At 33.5% G+C, this 24,752-nt stretch overlaps 1 protein-coding gene across 1 annotated transcript in view; it reads right to left on the reverse strand.

Moving 5' to 3' along the window:
• The window catches only part of LOC140051897 (peroxisomal multifunctional enzyme type 2-like), a 61,446-nt gene that overhangs the window by 10,932 nt on the left and 25,762 nt on the right, over window positions 1-24,752 (reverse strand). Inside the window, exons 4-16 of the mRNA XM_072097243.1 lie at window positions 16,561-16,620; window positions 16,389-16,457; window positions 14,467-14,616; window positions 13,909-14,031; window positions 11,982-12,098; window positions 9,942-10,007; window positions 9,689-9,751; window positions 7,453-7,550; window positions 6,808-6,886; window positions 6,511-6,671; window positions 5,988-6,111; window positions 5,593-5,699; window positions 3,763-3,898 (exon numbers count right to left, since the gene is read on the reverse strand). Of these exons, the coding sequence (XP_071953344.1) occupies window positions 3,763-3,898; window positions 5,593-5,699; window positions 5,988-6,111; window positions 6,511-6,671; window positions 6,808-6,886; window positions 7,453-7,550; window positions 9,689-9,751; window positions 9,942-10,007; window positions 11,982-12,098; window positions 13,909-14,031; window positions 14,467-14,616; window positions 16,389-16,457; window positions 16,561-16,620 (1,353 nt within the window). The remainder of the gene's footprint in view (window positions 1-3,762; window positions 3,899-5,592; window positions 5,700-5,987; window positions 6,112-6,510; window positions 6,672-6,807; window positions 6,887-7,452; window positions 7,551-9,688; window positions 9,752-9,941; window positions 10,008-11,981; window positions 12,099-13,908; window positions 14,032-14,466; window positions 14,617-16,388; window positions 16,458-16,560; window positions 16,621-24,752) is intronic.

Raw genomic sequence — 24,752 nt, forward strand, 5'->3', positions numbered from 1 at the left:
AATTGAGCTAGGATAGACATAACTTTAGATTTGGGATGGGGGGTGGGGGAATTAAGTTTAAGGTGTGGGTGTTTAATAAACAGGGCTAAAAGTGCTAGGTGAAAATTGAGCTAGGATAGACATAACTTTAGATTTGGGATGGGGGGTGGGGGAATTAAGTTTAAGGTGTGGGTGTTTAATAAACAGGGCTAAAAGTGCTAGGTGAAAATTGAGCTAGGATAGACATAACTTTAGATTTGGGATGGGGGGTGGGGGAATTAAGTTTAAGGTGTGGGTGTTTAATAAACAGGGCTAAAAGTGCTAGGTGAAAATTGAGCTAGGATAGACATAACTTTAGATTTGGGGTGGGGGAATTAAGTTTAAGGTGTGGGTGTTTAATAAACAGGGCTAAAAGTGCTAGGTGAAAATTGAGCTAGGATAGACATAACTTTAGACTTGGGATGTGGGAATTAAGTTTAAGGTGTGGGTGTTTAATAAACAGGGCTAAAAGTCCTAGGTGAAAATTGAGCTAGGATAGACATAACTTTAGATTTGGGATGTGGGAATTAAGTTTAAGGTGTGGGTGTTTAATAAACAGGGCTAAAAGTGCTAGGTGAAAATTGAGCTAGGATAGACATAACTTTAGATTTGGGATGTGGGAATTAAGTTTAAGGTGTGGGTGTTTAATAAACAGGGCTAAAAGTGCTAGGTGAAAATTGAGCTAGGATAGACATAACTTTAGATTTGGGATGTGGGAATTAAGTTTAAGGTGTGGGTGTTTAATAAACAGGGCTAAAAGTCCTAGGTGAAAATTGAGCTAGGATAGACATAACTTTAGACTTGGGATGGTGGGTGGGGTGTGTAAACAGGGCTAAAAGTGCTAGGTGATTATTATTACCTCCGCCAAGGAGGTTATGTTTTCACCCCTGTATGTTTGTGTGTGTGTTTGTGTGTTTGTGTGTGTGTTTGTGTGTGTGTCTGTGAACAGCCTGGAGGCCACAGTTTTTATCCGATTCTAACCAAATTTGGACACAATGATCTATGCCCAAAAAGCTCGGACGAGTTCGAATTTGAGGGGAAAGGTCATAGGTCAAGGTCACAACTAACAAAAAACTATTTTACTGCCTAGAGACCACAGTTTTGATCCGATTCTCACCAAACTTAGCCACAATGATCAATGACACATCATATAATTGTGGTTAAATTTTGAAGGGTCAGGGTCAAAGATCAAGGTCCACAAAAAAAAAAAAATAAAAAAAAAAAAAAAAAAACAAAAAAAAAAACCCTCAGTGGGACTTGAACCAGCGATCTCAACTGTGAGAGGCTGGATACATAACCATTACACCACACTGTCATCCACAACTTTGTAGTGTGCAGTTAACATATTTACACTTAGAACTAATAAAAAAAAATGTTAAAAAAAAAATATTCAGGGGGAATTTTATGTAGGGAATTTTACAGTAGGCGGAGGTTTGTACTCTCGGAGTACCCTCTAGTTTTGTCTATATTATTATTCTAGACCTGGTTGTTTAGGTTTTATACAAAGTGTACGTATTGCTAAATTTACTTCGTCATTTAATATTTGACCCCCTGGATTATATCCATAATAAATTGTATGTAGTAATAATAGAATGTGTGTATTACATGACTATTAATTATGCAGTTTTGACAGATTGGCACTTGAATGAATTTGAATAAAAGGTGCTGTTAAGTTAATGGATTTGAATATAACACATTATGTTTATCTTGTAATGATTGATGTATGATATTAGTTTGTTTCAATGTAAAAGTTAATCAGGCAGTCACTGCAATAAACATGGAAAGGGTTGCCCAAAAAGTTTGCTACTGTACTACTTCTAAAGCTCTGTCTACACTATCAAACTACTAGTTTGCTACTGTACTACTTCTAAAGCTCTGTCTACACTATCAAACTACTAGTTTGCTACTGTACTACTTCTAAAGCTCTGTCTACACTATCAAACTACTAGTTTGCTACTGTACTACTTCTAAAGCTCTGTCTACACTATCAAACTACTAGTTCACTGTACTACTTCTAAAGCTCTGTCTACACTATCAAACTACTAGTTTGCTACTGTACTACATCTAAAGCTCTGTCTACACTATCAAACTACTAGTTCACTGTACTACTTCTAAAGCTCTGTCTACACTATCAAACTACTAGTTCACTGTACTACTTCTAAAGCTCTGTCTACACTATCAAACTACTAGTTTGCTACTGTACTACTTCTAAAGCTCTGTCTACACTATCAAACTACTAGTTTGCTACTACTTCTAAAGCTCTGTCTACACTATCAAACTACTAGTTTGCTACTGTACTACTTCTAAAGCTCTGTCTACACTATCAAACTACTAGTTCACTGTACTACTTCTAAAGCTCTGTCTACACTATCAAACTACTAGTTTGCTACTGTACTACTTCTAAAGCTCTGTCTACACTATCAAACTACTAGTTCACTGTACTACTTCTAAAGCTCTGTCTACACTATCAAACTACTAGTTTGCTACTGTACTACTTCTAAAGCTCTGTCTACACTATCAAACTACTAGTTCACTGTACTACTTCTAAAGCTCTGTCTACACTATCAAACTACTAGTTTGCTACTGTACTACTTCTAAAGCTCTGTCTACACTATCAAACTACTAGTTCACTGTACTACTTCTAAAGCTCTGTCTACACTATCAAACTACTAGTTTGCTACTGTACTACTTCTAAAGCTCTGTCTACACTATCAAACTACTAGTTTGACAAAACTAAAATCTATGATGTGCTCAAATAATAATGGTACTAATATACCCAAATATTGTAGTGATATGACATCATCAAGTCCATATATGTGCACATCACATTTTTTTGTCACATAAAGTTTGATAGCGTAGACAGAGCTTTTAACAGCTTTTTAAACAGTAAACAAAATGTGTTTAATTAATGCAGTAACTGCAGTAGAATAATTACCTCCGCCAAGGAGGTTATGTTTTCACCCCTGTATGTTTGCGTGAGTGCGTGTGTGTGTGTCTGTGAACAGCCTGGAGGCCACAGTTTTTATCTGATTCTCACCAAATTTGGTCACAATGATCTATGCCTCAAAAGGTCGGACGAGTTCGAATTTGAGGGGAAAGGTCATAGGTCAAGGTCACAACTAACAAAAAACTATTTTACTGCCTAGAGATCACAGTTTTTATCCAAATCTCACCAAACTTAGCCACAATGATCAATGACTCATCATATAATTGTGTTAAATTTTGAAGGGTCAGGGTCAAAGATCAAGGTCCACAAAAAAAAAAAAAATAATAAGAAAAAAAAAAAATTCTCTGTAAGACTTGAACCAGTGATATCAACTGTGAGAGGCTGGATTCATAACCATTACACCAAACTCTTATCCACAACTTTGTAGTGTGAAGTTAGCCTATTTACACTTAGAACTAATATAAAAATATAAAAAAAATATATATATTCCGGGGACATTTTATGTAGGGGAGGTTTGTACTCTCGGAGTACCCTCTAGTTTAAACATGGTTCCTACTTAAGTATTCTATAGTCTATTGATTAGTCTTATGTAAGTCAAAATCATCAACAAACAACATGTCTACTACCACCATTTTGGATCATTTCTTTTGGTTACCAGCATTTGCAAGATACCTTGCATGGCTACAGTATTGGGTCACACTGCAATATTTGACATTTTAACTTTTGACATGTAACTGTTTACAGCTGTATTATAACACCAATTGAATGTTGAAAAAAGTAATCATTATTAACCTCACCTCCCATTGCAGCAAACGATGGGTCAATGTGTAGTGGATTATGGTCCCCACTCAGCCTATAGATGGCAGCTTGGTCCACAGTTGTTATCTGTTTAACAGATGCATCAGGAGCTCTACTAGGTGTCTTGTAGGATTGCTATATATAAAATACAAATATAGTAAGACTATATATTAGATAGCCTTTGTAAATATGTGACATGATTGGTTGAAACTGCATCACATGACTACTGCTGCGAAGATCGTAAAAAATATATTTCCTCGAGTACGATGATATTGACGGAGTAATCTTTGGGTCATTTTCCTGTCATTAAACATATAAAATCCAGGAAATTCTCGAGTACAATGATATTGACTGTGTAAATTTCGTGTGGCAACACTTGTGTGTTTGCCGATAAATAAACAAAAGTCATCTACTGAGACGTGAACTTGCGAAGATCAGTCCACATCATCACGAGACAATGTTTTACCCGCTGCGTCATGCTTGCTTGAAGAAATTAATCAATTAAACTATTTAAACTATAACTACTGTACATAGCGCCCTCATTTCTTATTTGCCCTCCCTAGATGTGATGAAAGACAGTTTGTGATTGGTCAATACTCACGGTAGTAACCTGGTATGCGCGGCATGCTAAAATTGGGCTCGTCAAAGACGAATTATTATTATTAATGAAGGCTTATTGATGGAAATTTTTCTGTTATTATTTAAGTGAATATTTTATTGCCAAGGAATCATTAATTAGTAATTATCTATATATTATTCTTCGCAAGGTAAGGTACTGTAAATGCAACGCCTAACTATAGGCAGGCTTATTACATAAAGTGCATTTCTTTGAGGTCCCCAGAACATATACTAAAAGTCCCAACAAATCCGAATAGGGGAAAACGTCTAATGGCCGCCAAAATTAAAAAATTTGACATATTTTTACTTCTAAACTTGATAGGTGGTACAAGCATGTTTAGAATGGTTCTGAATGCAATACGGCCACCAGAATTCAATAATTCTCACTTAGCGGATAACCATTGTGATTGTGGGGATTTTTTTTTTAGAATTCTGTTTTTCTGCAACTTTTGTCTGGAAGGTTATTTTGATACTTGTACACAGTACATTTTGTGACTTTGAAGGAATAGAGACCTAATGTGATGAGCAGCAACCTTCGTTTTATGACATCAGAGCCGCACAGCACAAATTACAACGGGTTACAAAATTTTCTGATTGATCATAAATTCAGAACCAAATATTTTTAACTTGAATCCGTGATATTGAGCAATTTTTACGTGTTTGCATGTTACGCGCAATAAAAAATTATATTAATTTTGCGCACGTCTCAGGCCATATTGAGAATTTCAAAATTGTTTTTTGCATTGCATGTGCGTACTTGTGCACATACTGTCTTAGCCGGTTTTTTTTCTTCAAACCTTTTGGGATAAATTCCATTCATTTTTATGTACTTTAATTGCAAAATAACAACGCACATTTGTGGATGATTTCTGGTATGTTTGGCTTACAAGAACGATGATAATTCCCATTCTATTCAAGAAATTCATAATTTCACAAATTATTGTGAGGTGTCAAATATAAGTTTTGACACCCCCTTGGGAATTATGTTTTGCTCAAGGGAATATATTTCCCTCAGCAGGGATGTCAAATCTTATATTTCACCTCTAAGCAGGCAATATCTGTATAATATAGCATTCTAAATAAATTACATATAGTTTGCAATGATTTTACTAGAATCACTGGTTACGACGCTTTATATATTCATATGTCTAATTGAATGTTAAATTCAACCAATCAAATTTAAAGTCAAATTGCATGTTGAGAAAGTTTACCTTAATTTTATCGGAATTTCTCTTCCCTCCAAAATGTCCAGCTCCAACAAGGAATGTTATAAACTGATTATAAGCTACCAGCTGTTTGGACTCATCAAATGTTTCAACTATAATGTCAAAAAGCAATTACAAATTTTATACAGGGGCCATTTTGAACACAGTTTTTTAAAATTTGACTGTTACAGCTGTTGTGAGTATTGTATTACTGTATTCACTTTAAACAGAAATTATTAAAATTTCTGGATGTCAAAACATATATAAAGTACACATAATTGTCAGTTAGTTTATTAATATTTTCCCCCATTTCCTCAAAACACTGTACATTTTCCTGCCAAGTGGTAAATGAACTTGGAATATCATGGTTTTGAGAACGGACATGCTATCTTGAAACTTACTTCCAACCACTATGACCGCTCCAGAACCTTTATCAAGGATGTCAAGAATTGTAGCAACACTGGTCAAAGTGCCTGATGATGGTAGAGGGCGATATAACTCAAGGTACTGCTCACCATGTAAAATCTAGATATAACAAAAATTATTACAAATAGATGCAATGTTAAATATTATTTAAAAGTAGTACATTATGATGAGCACTAAGTGCATATAATATGTGCGCTATATAAATTATTATGAAATAACATGTGTGTATTCACGACACCTTAAAATAATGGCTTATACCCTTTTCACATTTCCAAAAAGTAAAAACTTGTAACAATGCGCAACCATGTTTGCATAGGGTAAGGACAATTTTTTGGACGACAGGCTGGTATTAAACCGACTAAATAGGGTGTAACTTTCTCCCAAGGCTTCTCACAGTTCGTGTATGCATGTATAAAAATGTGTAATAAATCGGGAGATCAAACCTGGTTAACAAGTTGCAAAAAGGGTATTAGTCATGTTACATCAATCAATATTTACCTTGGTAACGTCAATATCTTCCAAACCGGGTATGGAACTGCCAAATAGACCCATTGATGCTATTTGTGCTGGAATTACACCATATGATGGCAACACACAAAACTCATCGTTTAATTCAAAAAGAAATTTTAAGTGATCTGTTTGAGATGTTGAAACACCAACTAAGACAAAAAACATAACACAATTTTTATAATGTTAATCTCTAATACCCTCTCTATATATAAATACGGTTTGATTTAAAAAAGAATTAAATTGTTTTAAAAGTTTTAATGACTAAATTGATTATTATGTACTTACCCCCAAGTGCATACAATATAGCATCTCTAGAAGTGTAACTAAATGTGGCAGGTGGAAACTGAAAACCAATTGCTTTACTCTGAAAACAATTTATTGTTAGAATATGTGTGGATAAACTTCTACCAGTAGATAAAAAAATGTATCTGGGTTTGAACAGTTGTATTTGTTCAAGCTAGTTTCAAATATTTTTATACAAATTATGCAAGTCACTATATTAAAGGACAACTTTACAGAGAACTACATGACAACGTATTAGGGAAAAATTGCTAGTAAACACACTTTTTAAATAAATCGTAACAAATATTTTTGTTGAATTTTGTATTCTGCAATTAACAGACTAAACATTTTGGCTAATTTAAGCCTAATGCAGGTCAAATTAGCAATTGAAATGACGGGTACATATCTCTTGTATGTTAACAACAGTGAAAACTCACGAGGTAGATATATGCTATGCATACATGACGTCACAGCAATTTACAGCGCAAAACTGTAAATCATACTTGAAATCATATGTCAAAATATGGTTCTTGGTAAAGTTGTCTTTTAAGTATTGGTGGCAATAATATTATATTTTTATTATATGGTTTATTGTTCATATATTTTTTCAGGGTTGTGAGCCACTGATTTGTGTTACATGTTACATACTGGATTGAATCCATCTCCTGATGTTTCTTCATTATTAGATGATGGTTCCTCTGATTGATTGTACTCCTCTAGAGCTTGCAACATCACCATATTTGCATCTAAAATTATATTTATCACCATTATACAATTTTGTTCCATTTTGATTGATATAAATTTACTAGGCACCTAGATAAAATCAGTTTAAACTAGACATGAAACTCGTCACTTTGACGAGTTAGTTATCCGCACGACAGATGCCACGTGCACGTCATACGTTAAAAACTATAATAAGAGGTGGTCCTGTATTTTCGCCTTGTAGCCTATTATAATTATACAGTACACTGTGTATAAAAGGAGACATTAATTCTACATGATACAGAGGGCGGCAAACAACAATTTGCTCACATCAGAGACTATGCTGGTGTACATTGTACTACTGTATTATTATATGACATATTAACTGAATTATGGGACCTGCCTTTAATTCAAATATTTAACATGATGACGTCATAAAAAAAACAACACAACGATAGCAATTTCTGAAGAAAATTATCTTAGCAACAACATATTAACGTGTAGAAGAAATTTGAATACGTAAAATGTTGGTGCGCGCACATTTAAATGTGATGAACTATTACGCAAAATATGAAAATACGACTTTTTTTATTCAACTGGCAATATGATGACGTCACAACATCCGATTGGCAAAATGTTTACATGAATTCGTATCTACAATCCTATAGCTTCCAGAAAACGTTTTAATCGTGATTATCACATTTTATTCTTACGAGCTATTACAGATTAAAATTTACTGTAAAGATGAAATTAATGACCCACGTAATTAAAATTTTTAGGCATGATGACGTTATAAAAATTAAAATATTTTTATCTCATGCTAAAGAAAGTTGATTAACCTAGACAATATATAAATATAGGAGAAAAAGGAATACAGATAAGCGTGATGCGCTCCATTGAATGTGATGAGCAATAACGAAACAGACAAAAATCCTATATTTTACATTCGTGTGGCCATACGGTTACGTCACAATGTTTTTTTAGCCTTATCGATGCATGATCCGATATCTGCAACTCATCAACTTCTAGATTTTGTAATAAAAATAAACGGTTCACGGTTTACTTTAGAAACTATGACTGTTTAAAAAAAGACATTATTTTGATGATTTTTTAAGCTTTTTCATAAAAAACGCGCACAAATTGTCTAATTCAACGTGTTCGTATGGCGTTATTTAAACTGGAAAAGTTCTAAATTGTTTTCAAAATTACTAGGAAAGGCTTGAAAAATATAATTCAAGAGAAAAAAATATGTTTTTATCGCTACGTGCGCACCGCGTGCGTAAAAAATCGCGCGCCCGTGGGAATTTTTGACATGCTCAAAATGACATGAAACGCGTAAAAAGTTGATTAGAAATTAATTTTGCGCATTTTGAAATTTTAAATGCGCGTGCGCGCGTAACTTCTTGTGAAACATGCCATTTTTAATCTGTAGAAAGTTTGCCCCTGATATGACTTAAATTTTGTCAAAGTGTCAATACTAAATGACTTTTGGTTTTTAATCTATGATCAATCATTGAAATTCATAAAATTGCGCGTAAGTCACGTTGCGCAACTATGACGTCATTCAAAAATAGGAGGTGCACAATTTCACGTAAATGCCCATATGTTGTCAAAGTTATGAAATGTTATGTTTACACATTTTAGAGAAACGCGACTCACAAAAAGGAAGGAAGGAAAGAAGAATAATACAGAAAAAAAATGTTGATCTCATACAATAACAAGGAGTTATCCGCTTGGTATACCAAGCGGATAACTAATAAGCAATCACTGTATTAGGTTAAATATTATGGATGATCACCCAAAGGTAGCCATTATTAGCATTATCAAAATATTTTTTTTGTCAATTAGATATTATTACCATCCTGTTTGTGAAATCAGATATAATGTAAAGGGTGGTAGTAGACCTGAAGTATACTCGAGGATATACAGTATTATTATTATTATTATCTCGATTTCGCATATTATTGATTCAAATTTGTATTAACAGTATATTGTACAGTATAGGTGTTTTATTTTTAGTTTTAAGAACAAAAAAATTAGAAAAAAGTAGAAGAGGATGTCTACAGACGTTGCAGTAGAGATAACTGAGCAGTGTTTATAATGGTACAAACATGCTAACTGACTGGGCTGAATACTTCTATTATACGAACCTATCATAATGGTACAGTCCAATCGCATTTACCTTGAATACTTGATGGGTAAGATGGCTCAGAAAAATCTGTTGCAATATCCCAGTTTTGACAAACTACAATTTAATATAAAAGAAATGACATACAAGGAGAACCATTGAAAGAGACATCAAAATAATTCCATACAGTAAGATCTTTTCATCCTTTAATAGTAAGTAATTATTTGTGATAGAACCGACTGGTTTTGACTATGTTGATTTTGAGGGAAAAGGAATAAAGTAAAGTATAGACAAAAAGTGCACTTACTTTCTTCTGGTGTGAAATTAACATTTTTTTTCCGTACCACAAGACCTTTACTTCTTTGCAATCTCACTGTTTAAGAAAAAAGATTAATTTCAATAACAAAACTAAAATTAGAAAGCCACTCTGAGAGTGCATACCTCCGCCTACTGTAAAATTCTCCTACATAAGATTTCTCCGGTAAAAAAATATATATATTTGTGTGTGTCTTAATGCTGTTTGTGATTTACGCTAATTTAAAAAAAAAAAAACCTTTGTCATACACCTCAAAAGTATGCAAAATTTGAGATGATTTTTCACAGATTTTACATATTTTTATTTGCTTCAATGAAACATTTTACAAAAAAAATGACAACAAAAATTTGACCCTCGATCCCATTTCTCAATATTGCATATGTAATGAAATTAAAATGTCTGTAGCTATTTTATTCTGCCTTCAAATGGCTCAGATACAAGTTTCTAATAGCCGACATAGGACTGTTTAGTAAATCTCAAAATCACACCTCAAGTATGCAAATTAAAGTTACATGAAATATGCAAATTAGAGGGGTGAAATTAAAGGTTCCTATATCGAAAACCACTAAGGCTAGAGAGTTGATTTTTTCAAAAACTTCAAAATGTACATATTTATATTTGCATAAATGAAACATTTTACAAAAAAATGACTGGAAATACAACAATTGACCCTCAACCCCATTTATCAATGTTTGCATACATAATGCGACTAAAATGTCTCTAGGGACTTTGTTTGGACTCAAATGACTCGGATACAGGTTTCCTATAGTCGGCATAGTACCGCTTTGTAATTCCCAAAATCATGCCTTTATCATGCACCTCAAAATTATGCTAATTAGTAGTACAAATTACATGAAATATGCAAATAAGGGGGTGAAATTACAGTCTTCCCATATCTCGAAAAACATTAATGCTAGAGAGTTGATTTTTTCAAAGCCTTATTCAGAATGTACATATTTATACTTGCTCTAATAAAACATTTTACGAAAAAATTATCGAAAGTATGACATTTGACCCTCAACCCTATTTCTCAGTTCAAATTGCGCAAGAATATCATTGCGTAATTTAAAAAAAACTATTTTAACGTTTAGGGGCGACTTTGCGATGAGCGACTTTACAATGGAGCCACTTTACGATGGGGCAAATGTGTCGGGGCGACTTTGTTTTGGTGCGACTGCGATGGGGCGACTTGACTAGCCTCTGTATGCATGCATATGGAAATAGGCAAGATTTTCATATACCGTACATGATAGTCCTGGTTCATAGTCAGCCCTAGAAAATGAACATCATTTGCATTGATTTTATATAATGATCATAACATACAACAATAACAAGATATATATTATTTAAATAATATGCAATAAAAGTCACTTAAATAGACATATACACAGTGTATTGTAACTTGAAGAAATGTGGGGATTTCCAGTATTCATAAAACGTTCACTTGAAGTAGAGACTGATTACGATGTAATAAAGGCAATAAAACAAAATAATATCATCTTCATTAGTAAATAAAAAATGAAATATCATTGTTTTTTTTTTATTAAAATACCATTGTTTTGATTGTAAACAATGAAATTAACAAAGTTATTAATTAAAAAGCCTGATTAAATGTAGAACAAAAGAGTTAAGGAACCGTTTTGTTCTACCTAGAGCAGTCCTCAATCGGCTTCCAGATCTTAACCATTGATAACTATTGCATAATGAACCATTATTTATCTGTCTGCAAACCAATGAAAATACCTACAGTAGATTGCTCTAAAAAGCATTACCTTCCATGAAGAAAGCCATATAACTCACACTAGAGGCACTTGACAGGACCCAGTTGGAATGGACTCAATAATCAAATAAAATTTCTCCTACTAAAAACCTTACTAATGAAAGTAATGTGCAAGTATGGTGCCTCACCTGTGACACTCTATATTTGGCCTGCCACATTAATTCTAAATTACAATCAGGTCCATGGTAGTAATACTGTTGCGAACCCCTGGCGTACATAAAATATATAACTGCATAATGCAAAGTGCTTACATTTTGCATACCAGCCTGCTCCACATTCAATAATCTCCCCATTTTCATTACAAGACTCATGACATAGGTAAACAACGACAGGTGCTACATAGAAGGGTTTCAAAGCTTCTACCATCTCTGAAAAAAATATTTCAAAATAGGTGTTGTTATTATTACTACTACTATTATTACTAAATTATTACTACTAGATGGCACGCTCGCTTCGCTCGCGTACCATCTAGGTCGTGCCCACAGATGGTTCTCGAATACACAGTATTTTCCAGCGAGAAAAAAATGGAGATTTCAAATGTACGTACTGCAGGACTATAATACATTGTCGTTTACAGAAACGAATAGTCAGCTAAAATTAGCACCCTGGGAATTACTTCCGAGAGAGAAACAAAATGAGTCAAATTTTTTTATTTGGACTCATTTAAACAAACCCAATTTGTGTTTTGTATGTAACATTAAGGGTTGAGGGATGGGGGAAGAAGATAGGTACAAAGAGGAAACATTTTAAAATATATTCTTATCCACTCAGTAACGAAATATTGTTTTGAATGTTTTATAGGCCTATAAATAATATACCACTAAATACAGTAAAACATTTACGATTTAATACTTTGTTAAAACTAATAAATAGTAAAAAATAGAAAAACTAATAAATAAATTGAAATAGTAAAGTACATGTAACGATACACCACTACGTACGTTTATATATTTTTAAATTATTAATTAATACAAACGTTGAGAAGCAACTGTCAGTAATAACGTTTATTTATTTGTATATTATATGTTTATAATCTAACAGTAGGGCCTACCCACACTCACAGTAATAAAGTTTATTTGTATATTTGTTTATATTATATCTAACAGTACCAACACTCACACAGTAAGAAATTTGCGATTCAAATTGCGATCAAAAGTGGTTAATACCTTAACAGTATTGTACAGCATTGCAATACTATTTATGTTTATTCTCAAAGGGGGCCCATAAATCTAAATCTATACCTGTATGGTTAAACCAAATAATTTGGAATATTCCATTCATCACAAATCAATACATTTTTAAAAACGTATATTACGTGTATCAAAATAGCATTTTTTAAAGAAAATCGGCTTGTCTTCAACATTATGATGCTGTACTCGAACTGTTCAACCGGTTTTCAGCTATTAAAAACAATTATCGTAGGAGGAGATAGGAAAATGCGAAGTGTCCTCGTATTATTGTGTGCGGGTATTTTTCAAATTGACATCCATTAGACAGTGTATACCACGATCGGAAAACACCCCTACAGTATTTGGGGCAAATCGTTGAACCTAAATTCGTTTTAATCGTCAATAACTAATTATCGAACTCAATTTAATTAGTAAACAGGGTTACATCAGGTGGTTAAAATCAGTACCGAAAGTACGAACCAACTTTATATACCATCGAGTAAACATTCTAGAAATAACGCACGATTTACCGAATTTTGCCCTTACGTAAATTTATATATAGATTATTACTACTACTATTATTACTAAATTATTACTATTATTATTACTACTATTATTACTAAATTATTACTATTATTACTACTACTTTATTACTAAATTATTACTATTATTACTACTACTATTATTACTAAATTATTACTATTATTACTACTACTATTATTACTAAATTATTACTATTATTATTACTACTACTATTGCTACTGGTACTAGTATTACTAGTGTTGTTGCTGCTGCTGATGATACCACTAATTCTATCATTACCATTTATATGCATTGAATGAAAAGCTAGACACATTACACCAAAACTCACATGCCACCGTGTAAAGGTGTAGTTTGAATAAATTATTATTATGAGACTGTAATAGTAATACCATTTAGAAGATTTGACAGTAAATGTAATTCTCCTAAAAACTATGGTATCGTATCATTACTAAAGATGCAAACATACCTGGTGTCATTACAGTTTGTGTAAGACGTGACCCAGCAAGAGGAGCTATAGCATTGCAGTTGATGTTATACTTCATACCCTCTATTGCCAAGGTGTTTGACAGACCAACCAACCCTAATTTTGCTGGATAAAAGGATAGAAATATTGCAGAACAAATGTAAAATTTTGATCACATGAACTGAAATCAAAAGTTTAAATTCTTTCAATCTACATTAGTATTACCAACACTGATAAGCTTTCTTGTTAAGATATTAAAATTAAACACTGACAATTATTTTTAGGTTTTAGGTAGAACATAACAACTAAAATTGGTTATATGAATATAGTTTAAAAAAGTCAAACATATGCTATACATAAAAATATTTTAAAAATAATAATAGTAAAGTTCAATTTAATATAGCGAAAAAATGCAATATTGCAAAGTAAATAATGTTATAAATGTAAAATATGCCAAAAATAAGAATATGATTAAGAGTCAAATTGTTAATCATTTTAATACAATAAAATTGGTGCTTTTTGCTTCATGAAGTTGGAGTCAGCACATTAGTAAATATGTACCAGAGCTATAATTGGCCTGTCCAAAGTTTCCATAGAGACCAGCAGCAGATGCAGTAAATATAATGCGACCATAATTCTGTTCTTTCATATGAGGCCATGCGGCTCTTGTTACTTGAAAGGCACCACGTAGATGCACTCGGTGAACTAAATCTAAAAGATAAATATTCTTCACTGATAAGAATAGCTGTTTTGACACAAACATTTCCGATATTACATATCATACACATCAGAATGATTCAGTTTTACCTAGCACATGTTATTATATGCTCTAGTGCTAAATTAAACTTATATATTTTTCATTCTAGAAACAAGTTAAAATATTGTTAAAACTTTTCTTTCGTCAGCCTTAACGCCCCAAAAAAACAAGCTTTTTAACATTCTTCTTGTTGAAATGAACATCATTTCCAAAGTTTACCAAAATCGGACGTCAAGAAGTGGGTTAATAATCATAAATTCAAAATGGCCACTATTTACTATAGCATTTTGAAGCTCCATATCTCCTTAATGGTTGGTTTTAGACCACCTAAGTGCATTGCGAGTAGATATAAATGTGATATTAAACTTTCTAATTGGCTTTCTAAATTACCGTAACATACGATGTCATAAGATAGTAATGACGTCATATTATGTCACAATAATGCTCAATTGCCATTATTCTAAGGGAAAATATAGAAAACATAGGAAAAGATGTTTTAAAATAGTAGAACATTAACCACATCCAGATCATGGGTATCAGAAGTTATTTTGCGCCCCTTCAACATACAATAGAACATTCCAGTTAATTTTTGCATCTTTTTATAACTGCAATCTCATATAATGTATTTAAAGAAAAGAGATTCTTAAAGTCTGTTATGAGTTTGGGTATAATAATTCGACCCCATCCTAAATATGGAGTTGGAACACAGTTTCCCATCCAAAGTACATACATAGAAAATGTAATAGTTGGCGCCGTCAAAACAATCGCACCATACATAGGGGCTGGCTTTTCTGATACCTTGTTATTGTTAATGACATTTAAGCAGTTATAACATAATATATGCGGTCACAACTATCTTATGACGTCTTATTTACGTCATTATTATGGTAATTAAAATGTGCAAATTGGGAAGTTTAATGTTTCATTTATATCTATTTGCAATGCACTTACAGTAGGTGGTCTAAATCCAACCATTAAGGAGGTACAGAGCTTCAAAATGGTATAGTAAATAGGAACCATTTGAATTTATGCTAATTAACAACTTCCTGACGTCCGATTTTCGAAACTTTGGAAATGATGTTCATTTCAACAAGGAGAATGTTAAGAAACTTGTTTCTAAATTGTTCGCATAGTATGTCATTTAAGCAGTATAACATAAAATATGACGTCACAACTACCATTATGATGTCATATGGGAATATAAATATGGTAATTAGATTGTTTAATATCACATTTATATCTACTCGTATTGCACTTAGGTGGTCTAAATCCAACCGTTAAGGAGATTTAAAATAGCAAATGGCGGCCAATTTGAATTTATGCTAATTAACCCACTTCCCGATGTCTGATTTTGGTAAATTTTCGATATGATGTTCATAAATAAAACAAACAAAAATTATGTTGCAATCTTTTTTAACTTCAACCATACTTTTACTGGACTAAGCGTGCGGTCTTCAGAGTTTCACTTCAGTATTTTTACTTAAATTAACTAATTTTGATTTAAAAATGTATAAAATATACAACTAAAAATCAAAATAACATTCATTATAGTGTTAGAATGTACTTGATAACATTTTATATCACAATACTCTAACAGGCAATAACGGGCATACTGTAGATTGATATGAAAACAATAAAACAAGACTCAACGAGAGGCTTACTCTGCTAATTAGTGGGTTGTGTACATATACTCCAACAATAAATCATCATTTATTTTAATATTTACCCCAATCCAAATCACTTGTTCTGGCAAATGAACGATCTCTTAGAATTCCGGCATTATTGATTAATATGTCTAACAAACGAAAACAGAATATCAATTAATGTTTGTACTATTTGCAATGATTTTGTAACCATTATTTTAAATATAAATGAAACACGATAATATTCCATCTCACCGATTCTGCCAAAATGATCAAGCGCTGTTTTAACCAGTTTTTCTCCATCTTCAACTGAATCTGAAGGTAAAAATAATTAAATCATACACAGTTAATAATACACATACAAATAAACAATTGTAATGCATAGAATTATTTCTGTTAAAATTGCAATTTTGAGATTTGTGAAATATAAAAAAAATGCATTGAAGAGTTGAAAATGAAGGAAGAACTTTTTTCAAAAGAATAACTTTTTTCAAAAGAATAACCTACTGTATCAACGGGTTTTTTTTTCTTCAGAATTTCCTAAAGTGGACCTACATGACATAGTGTCAGAATGTCATGTCATTATTAGGAAAATCATGTCCTGCAGAATCTTAAATGGATGAACCTTGAATCAAAACTTTTTTACAATGAAACTAAAACTATTACTATGTTTAAGATTTTCCATAACTTAGCACCTTTGTATCTTGGAAACAGATTTATCTTAAGAGATCCTTAATATAACACAAGATCAAAGGATACATTATATGTTGAAAAACCAAAAACTGAATACAAAAAAAGGAGTTTAACCTATCACAGTGCTAAGTTTATGGAATAACCTAAAGAAAAATTTGGAATATCATAGATAATATACGCGAACGTTATAATCGCAGAGGCGTAGGCAGGTTGCTGTCTAGGGTGCGAAAATTGTAAATGCGCGAGACTAACACCCATGGGCTGATCTGTAAGAACATTTTGAAAAATAGAGCGGCTAGGTCCCTGGAAATTGCAATTATACGTTGATATATGAAATGAGAACCAGCACATGGAGGTTGAGATGGAGCCAAGAACATTTAACCAAATAGAGTTGTTAGGTCCCCGGAAATTGGATTATAGTATTTCGAAAAAAAGAAACAACATATATAAGTCTCCAGGACCAGCCCTACCATTATGATGAGCAGCTAAGAAAATTGTGAAAATAGAACTGCTAGGTACCTGGAAATTGCACTTATATAGACCCATATTGATAAATGAAACGAAATTATAAGTCTACAGGACCAGCCCGCCATGGGTGGTTGGAGCTAAGAAAATTGTGACAAATAGAGCTGCTAGGTCCCTGCAAAACATTGAAATATGAAACGAAATTATAGGTCTACAGGTCCAGCCCACCATGGTTGGGTTGGGGTGGAGCTACGAACATTTTGGAAAATAGAGTTGCTAGGTCCCGGAAATTTAACTTATTATACTTTGAAGCATAAAACAAAATATATACCGGTACGTCTCCAGAACCAGCCCTACCATGGATATATAAAAAAAAAAATTTGTTTAAGAGAGCTCTAGGTTCCCAGACAATTCACTAACTGTATATTGTATATCGCAATATAAAACGAAATGTATTTATCCATGACCTATTTGGGGACGGTTGAGCTAAGACAATTTTGAAAACTAGAGCTGCAGGTCTTTAAAAACTACACTTACACTTTAAAAATTCAGGACTAGAGGCCTAAAAAGGTGACCCTTTTTACCTTTTTTTTGGAGGGGAATGCGTCCGCAAGCATAGATTATTTTCCGTCGGGGAAATCAGTTTATTTCCCAGATGTGAATCTGGTATTTCCCAGATGTGAATCTGGAATTTCGATGTACGATGAGCAGTTCATGACATACAGGACATAGGAAATGTAATAACTTAGCTATAATAAGATGTTGGCTAAACGAAAATGGCATGTTTTTTGTTTAGTTAAAAAAAGCGTGAAACGTCTATTTTAGGGTTAGTAAGGGTTAATCGTAAATCAAAAATACGAACAAAAGATCGCGAACAAAATTCGTACCCTTTTGCTGTATAGCATACGTCGATACACGACGTAACGCTTCGGTAAAGTTCGCCTGGAAACTACAGTACACATTCTGGTCCCTGGATGGAACACGATATCACGCGTAAACTGCAATAGGCCGGGCCCAATGTTCGTACAAAGGGACACCGCCAGACATGTGCGTACCTATTGCTTAGATCGCTGGCAATAATGCATGCATATAAAGTGTAATAGTGACCATGTGCTGGATCTTTTACTAATATAGTAATAGTCATAATAATGGCAACAATCCAGTCACATGCAAGTGATCGAATTTTATTTCTTCTTTCTTTAAACTGAAATACACTTTCAATACAAATGTACTGATTTCCAAAGTGGTTCAGTAAACATATTTACAACAAAAATAAAATAAAAAGAAAAACAAAAGGAAAGAAAACAGATATAAAACTATTTACAATTGTGAAGGCAAAAAGGTTAATACATATATGTTTTCTATAGTGAAGATTTAAAAGTTGCCAAAGACATATTATGCAGTTCTGATTTTATGTTATTTGGTAGAGAATTCCATAATTTAGTTGATCTATAAACAAAAGTCCTTTTACCCTGAGAGTTATTCCAGTCATTATTACTTTGGGAGCGGGTGCATTTATTATGGTTATCTACAGTAAATTGAAATAATATTGTTAAGTATCTTGGAGCTATTTCTTTTAAACATTTAAATAGCATTATAAGAATATTTTCATTCCATTTTACTGTAAGTCTACTCCATCCAAGAGTACTTAAAGGGAAGGTCAAACCTGACTTCTTTTGCCACTCAGGCTATTACTTACAATAATATAATCTATTATAAACAACATTGACTATATTTAATAATCAGGTTTACAAGAAATTCGACGTTTATTACGACTACCTACACGAATTGAAAATCGCCATGTTGAGCGGGCTGTGACGTATGATACGTCATTTGAAAGCTACGCTTGGCTGATCACCGTATAAGTAAATACAGTTTTTAAAATAAATCGACCCATTTAAATGTTATTGAACGTTTGTTAAAGGCGGTTTTTAAAATATTTTTTGATGGAAATAAACTAAAATAGCACTAAAATATGTAATACCAAAATAAAAAAATCATTTTTTCAACCGGAGACGCAGTAATTTGGGTGGAAATCGAGACATATTTCGTCGGAATGAACGAATTTCGCTGATAGCTAAACAACCAACTACGCATGCGTTATGACCTATCTGCATGTTTTGTAACTCTCTCTGGCATGGTGTACTACTGCTGTGAGCGTGTGTTGGGTACATGAGTCTTAATTTTGGTGTGTGTACTGCTGTCGATTGTCGTTTTTTATCAACTTTTCTCGCCAGAAAGAAAGTATGGAATCCCTTTGCGACAGTTATGGTTACGGGTGTGAGCCTGAATATACAGAGAGCGAATTAGTTGCTCGTAGCTTAAATAGAGACAGGTTAAACGAAATGGATAAAAATTCGCGTGTAAACCAGTCGGTTGATAAATGGTGTACATGCGGCCTGTGTGTAAGAAAACATATAACCCTTTCCCATTGACGAACTCGATCTATTTGTACAGCCGATAGCTGTACAAAAGACCATTTTGCGGTTATACAATTAACTATTTAAAATCACAAAAAGATGAAGAACAAAGCGTAAAATGTATACAGTACTGTCAAAGAGATTATTAAAGCGGTGTAGATTTGTTTTATTCGCGAACAACAATGAACAATAAAACAACCCGGAACCACGCGCTCTTCTCGCTCCTCGCTTGACTGCTCGCTGGGTCACCGATTTCAGCCAATCAATGTAAGGGATTAGATTAACCAATCATAGCATACCTATACAACCGCGAGGCTTAAATTCGACAAAGGACGTATCTGACGTCATAAATAAGCTGTAAGAGCATAAGATGGCGATTTTCAATTCAGGAAAAGTCAGCATTAAAATCTCGTTTTCTCAATAACTACAACTCGTACAAAATTGAATTATATACTGATAGTTTGTTCAATTAATGAAGGATTCATGGTTAAAAGATAAAATTAGGCTTGACCTTCCCTTTAAGATATCATTAATAGGGGTATACATGTCTACAGATAACAATATTCTACCTAATCTGTTGATTAAAACCTGAAGAGAATCTGAAAAACTTATGTTACAATTGGACCAAACACAGCAACAATAATCAAATAATGGAATAATTAAAGCACTTGCTAACATTTTTAAAGTATACATAGGAAGATACATCTTAATACGACGAATAATGTTTTAATTTTAAGAAAGCTAAATTTCAATGTATTCAATGAAACACTATGCATATACCATGGGAAATTTGAGATATTACTAGAAATATAGATGAGTGTAGATATGTTTTACGACTTGGTCGACGCTACCCTGAGAGATATTGTTCCTATTGTGTGCCCGTAAACTTCCTCTGTGGTATGAACATGCACTGTATAAAATGTTAAAAAAGGAGAAGTGTTTTAAAAGCAAAAGAAAGCAAAGAGCTGCGTCTCTACAGAATTTTGAATGGGTATAAAAATGCTCGTAGGGAATTTAAAGTAATGAGAAAGAATAAGTATACTTCATACTTGATCAAAATATCTCAAGAACTAAAAAACGATTTCTAAAAGATTCTGGTCCTGGATGCGTAGTAAACACAAGTGTAAAAATATACCTCCTTGTGTTAAACTTAACAATGCTACTGCTCAGGCGAAATCAAATCTATTTATTAATCATTTTTCTACTTTTTTCAGCAACGTTGAAGATCCATCGGTGGGCCTTCTGGATCTTCCCGAGGTTCCCATGAGCACCTTCGATACTATCTCTATCAATCGTTTCGATACTCATACTCATCTCTGTAAAGCAGCATAAGGATTGATCCTGCTCCGATTCCTTGGTATATTTACCAAATCAATTCAGTCTGGGATATTTCCTTCTTATTGAAAACAGTCTAACATTGTCTCTATTCACAAGAAAGGTCTTAAGGATGTCTCTCTGCTGCCTACCATCTCTGAAATTTTGTTTTTTTTTTGTTTAAATTTTTGCTTGCATTGTTTTTAATTCAATTTATTCTCACATTGCTCCTTACATTTCTGATCAGCAAAAGTTGAAGTTCTGTAGAAGCCATTGCTTCTAGTTTAATTAATATTGGGCAAAATATTTGGTTTTCTGTGACAACCTATTGTAATATGAGGAGGTTGCATGGTAACATGCCTTTTTTGTGTGAAAAGGAAAGAAGACAGGATTTAAGAAGTTAGTTGGAGATTATAAGAGATAAATAGAGAGAGATTTTAGAAAGTTTTTGTATAAATTACTGAACCATAGCCAGGGAAAGTTTACAGAATTCGGTAAGCTCAATTCTCTTATCGAATATAGTCATTTTGTTGTGTTATTTGAGATGTTCTTTATGGCTGGTTCTTTCGGTAGGCTAGGCCTAGATAACTTTGTTTTAACTTTCAGGGACCATCTCATAAGTGTGATATACCTATTGCTTCTATGAAAGCATAACAGTTTATATGCTTGTTTTTTGGTTAAATTGTTGTTTGAATAGCTAATATTTATGCTCATATTATAATAGTAATATTAATACTGGACACCAATTATGCATTATTATAGAAGACTGTATTAATTGCGGTTGTTGCTGATGAATAAATGTTAATATTATCATTCTGTCAATTGTTTAAATAAATAGGTCATGTTAAACCAGTTTTAAATTAAGAACCAAGAACTTTATAAATAATAGCTAACCATACTATTATGTCATTTTTATTGTTTCACAGTTAATCAACTCTATCACGGTATTGGTATATAAAGACTTAAAGGAAGCATATAACCGTGATATTTCGATTCTCGACTCATATATTTCTCTGGACCCTCGACAGTAATATCATTAACGAATTCTCTTTTAACTAAGAAGATGAGTGAAACGACTCCAGCAACTAAACCTAAAGATATTAATCCTGATGCTAAGGCACAAAGGGAAAGAACCTTGACAGAAAAGGGACTGACCCATGCCATTGAAGTAAAAAGAAAGAAACGTGGCAGTATAATTCAAGAACTAAAAAAGGTACAGGTGTCAATTCAAGAAGCACAATCCAAAAGGGAAATACAAGACAAGTATAAGGTATGGATTGGATTGTATGAAAGCTTTTTAGATGAACATGATGAGTTGACGAAATTACTAGACGAAGAAGAAAAGCATCAAGATTATTGGAAAAATTTTGAGCCTACAGAGAGGGCTCTGAAGGAATTTAAGGAACAGACAGAAGACTCACTAAACGAAGATCCAGTACAAAGAGTGAACATAGATCCTAATGATAGCGTATCTCAAGCTGTTTCTCGTAAATCAAGCAGAAGGTCAAGCGGTGGTCAATCTGCCTTGTCCGCTGGTAAATTGAATGAAATTAAAAAACAAGCTGACTTAAATGCATAGATGGCGGCAATAGAAGTACGTGAGGCGATTGAGCGAGCTAAGTTGGACCTGAAAAATAGAGAAGCCAGACTGGAGCTAAGAACAAAACTGGAGGCTTCAGAAGCCAAACAAAGGGCGATTGAAGAAGTCCTTTCATCTCAAAGCCAAGTCTCCATTGCACATCCATACCAACCTGGTGTGAACGTAGATGCCAACTTATTTGTGCCTACTCTCAGTCAATTACTAGCCACCACCACACCTGAGAGGTTGTTAGCTACCACCACACCTAAAAGATTGCTAACCACCAACACACCGGAAATTAACGACAGGTCAGATGGTCAAGCAAACACTGAAGCGTTGACTTCAGTGATAAAAGAACTTAGAAAACCGGTCTGCGAGATAAAAAAGTTTGATGGAAACCAGATAGAATATAAGAAATTTATGAGGCAATTCAACAACAGGGTTGTGAAGTTTACGGAGACTGATGATGAGAAGATATACTATCTTGAACAATTCACGATGGGAGAAGCGCTAAACATAGCTGAAGGTTACAGCTATCTGGATGCCAAAATAGGATATTCGGCAGTACTTAAAGAGTTTGAAGAAAGGTATGGAGACCCACAGGTGATTGCAGAAGCCTTTATAAAGAAGGTAATAACTTGGCCAGCAATAAGTAACTCAAAGTCCTTAGACGCCTTTTCTATATTTCTAAATGAATGCTCAAGTGCCGTCGAATGTATCCAAGCTATGCAAGTCTTGGAATATTCAGAGAACATAAGATCAATAATTAAAAAGCTACCTTACTCATTGCATGAAAAATGGAGAAGCACAGTGCAGAATCTAAAGGACCGAAATGTGATTGTTTCTTTCAAAGAGTTAGTGAAGTTTGTTAAAAGGGAAGCTAAGAAGGCAAATGACCCAACATATGGTAGGGACGCTTTAGCCTCGAACGGACCTAGTAGCCGACCAAAGGCTGCTACACAAAATCTTCCAAAGGGAACGAAGGGAAGCTTTGCAACCAGCGTACAATCACAGGATGAAAGAACCGATTCAAGGTCACAACATGGTACATCAAAGCCGGCAGACACTAGGTCATGCTACATTTGCAAAAAGGGAGATCATAAAATTGAAAAATGTGGTGTGTTCCTTGCAAAGACTGTGTCGGAAAGAGTTAGTCTACTACAAAGATTTGTTAAATTTTGTGACGATAATTATCTCCAAATAAATGCATCAAAAACAAAGGAGATGATCATTGATTTTAGGACTAAACATAAATTTAACTTTCAACCAATCACTATCAAAGGTAAAGAAATTGAAATTGTTGACCAGTACAAGTATCTAGGAATTGTTTTCAATGATAAACTGAGTTGGGGAGACCATATAGACTTCATCAGCAAAAAATTAAGTCCCAGAATGTATTGTATGAGAACTTTATATAAATTTAACTCCTGTGATTTGATGTTACTTTCGTTCTATAGATCCGTTATATGTAGTGTTTGGACGTATTGCCTCTCCTGTTGGGCTGGTAATGTTACCGGAGGGAATAAAGGACGCCTTCAAACTTTCATCCGTCGGGCTGGTAAAATGATTGGTCTGGAACTGCCTTCCTTTACCGATGTGCACCTAGAACACCTCCAGAAAGATTTCGAACGCATTGAGTCGGATGCCTCTCATCCTCTCCACAAAGTGATCATAGACCAACTTAATCCAAGTGGTAGATTGAGGCTCCTCAGTGTGAAAACAAATCGATTTGCTAAATCCTTTATTCCCTCCGGTATCATCCAGTACAACAGGAAGTCAAGAAGATAATTTTATATTGTAATTTTTTAGATGTTTTTATATGAATGGTTTTATGCTATATTTGTTTTTATAGTGTTTTCTTTGTTATTATGACGAGCAATGAATTTCCTTTTTGAGGATCAATAAAAGTTATCTTATCTTATCTTATCTATCTTATCTTACAAGAGAATAGAAGATGTTTTGGATGCTTGAAATAC

Source organism: Antedon mediterranea, chromosome 6 (genome assembly GCF_964355755.1).
Source record: "Antedon mediterranea chromosome 6, ecAntMedi1.1, whole genome shotgun sequence".
Taxonomy (NCBI): Eukaryota; Metazoa; Echinodermata; class Crinoidea; order Comatulida; family Antedonidae; genus Antedon; species Antedon mediterranea.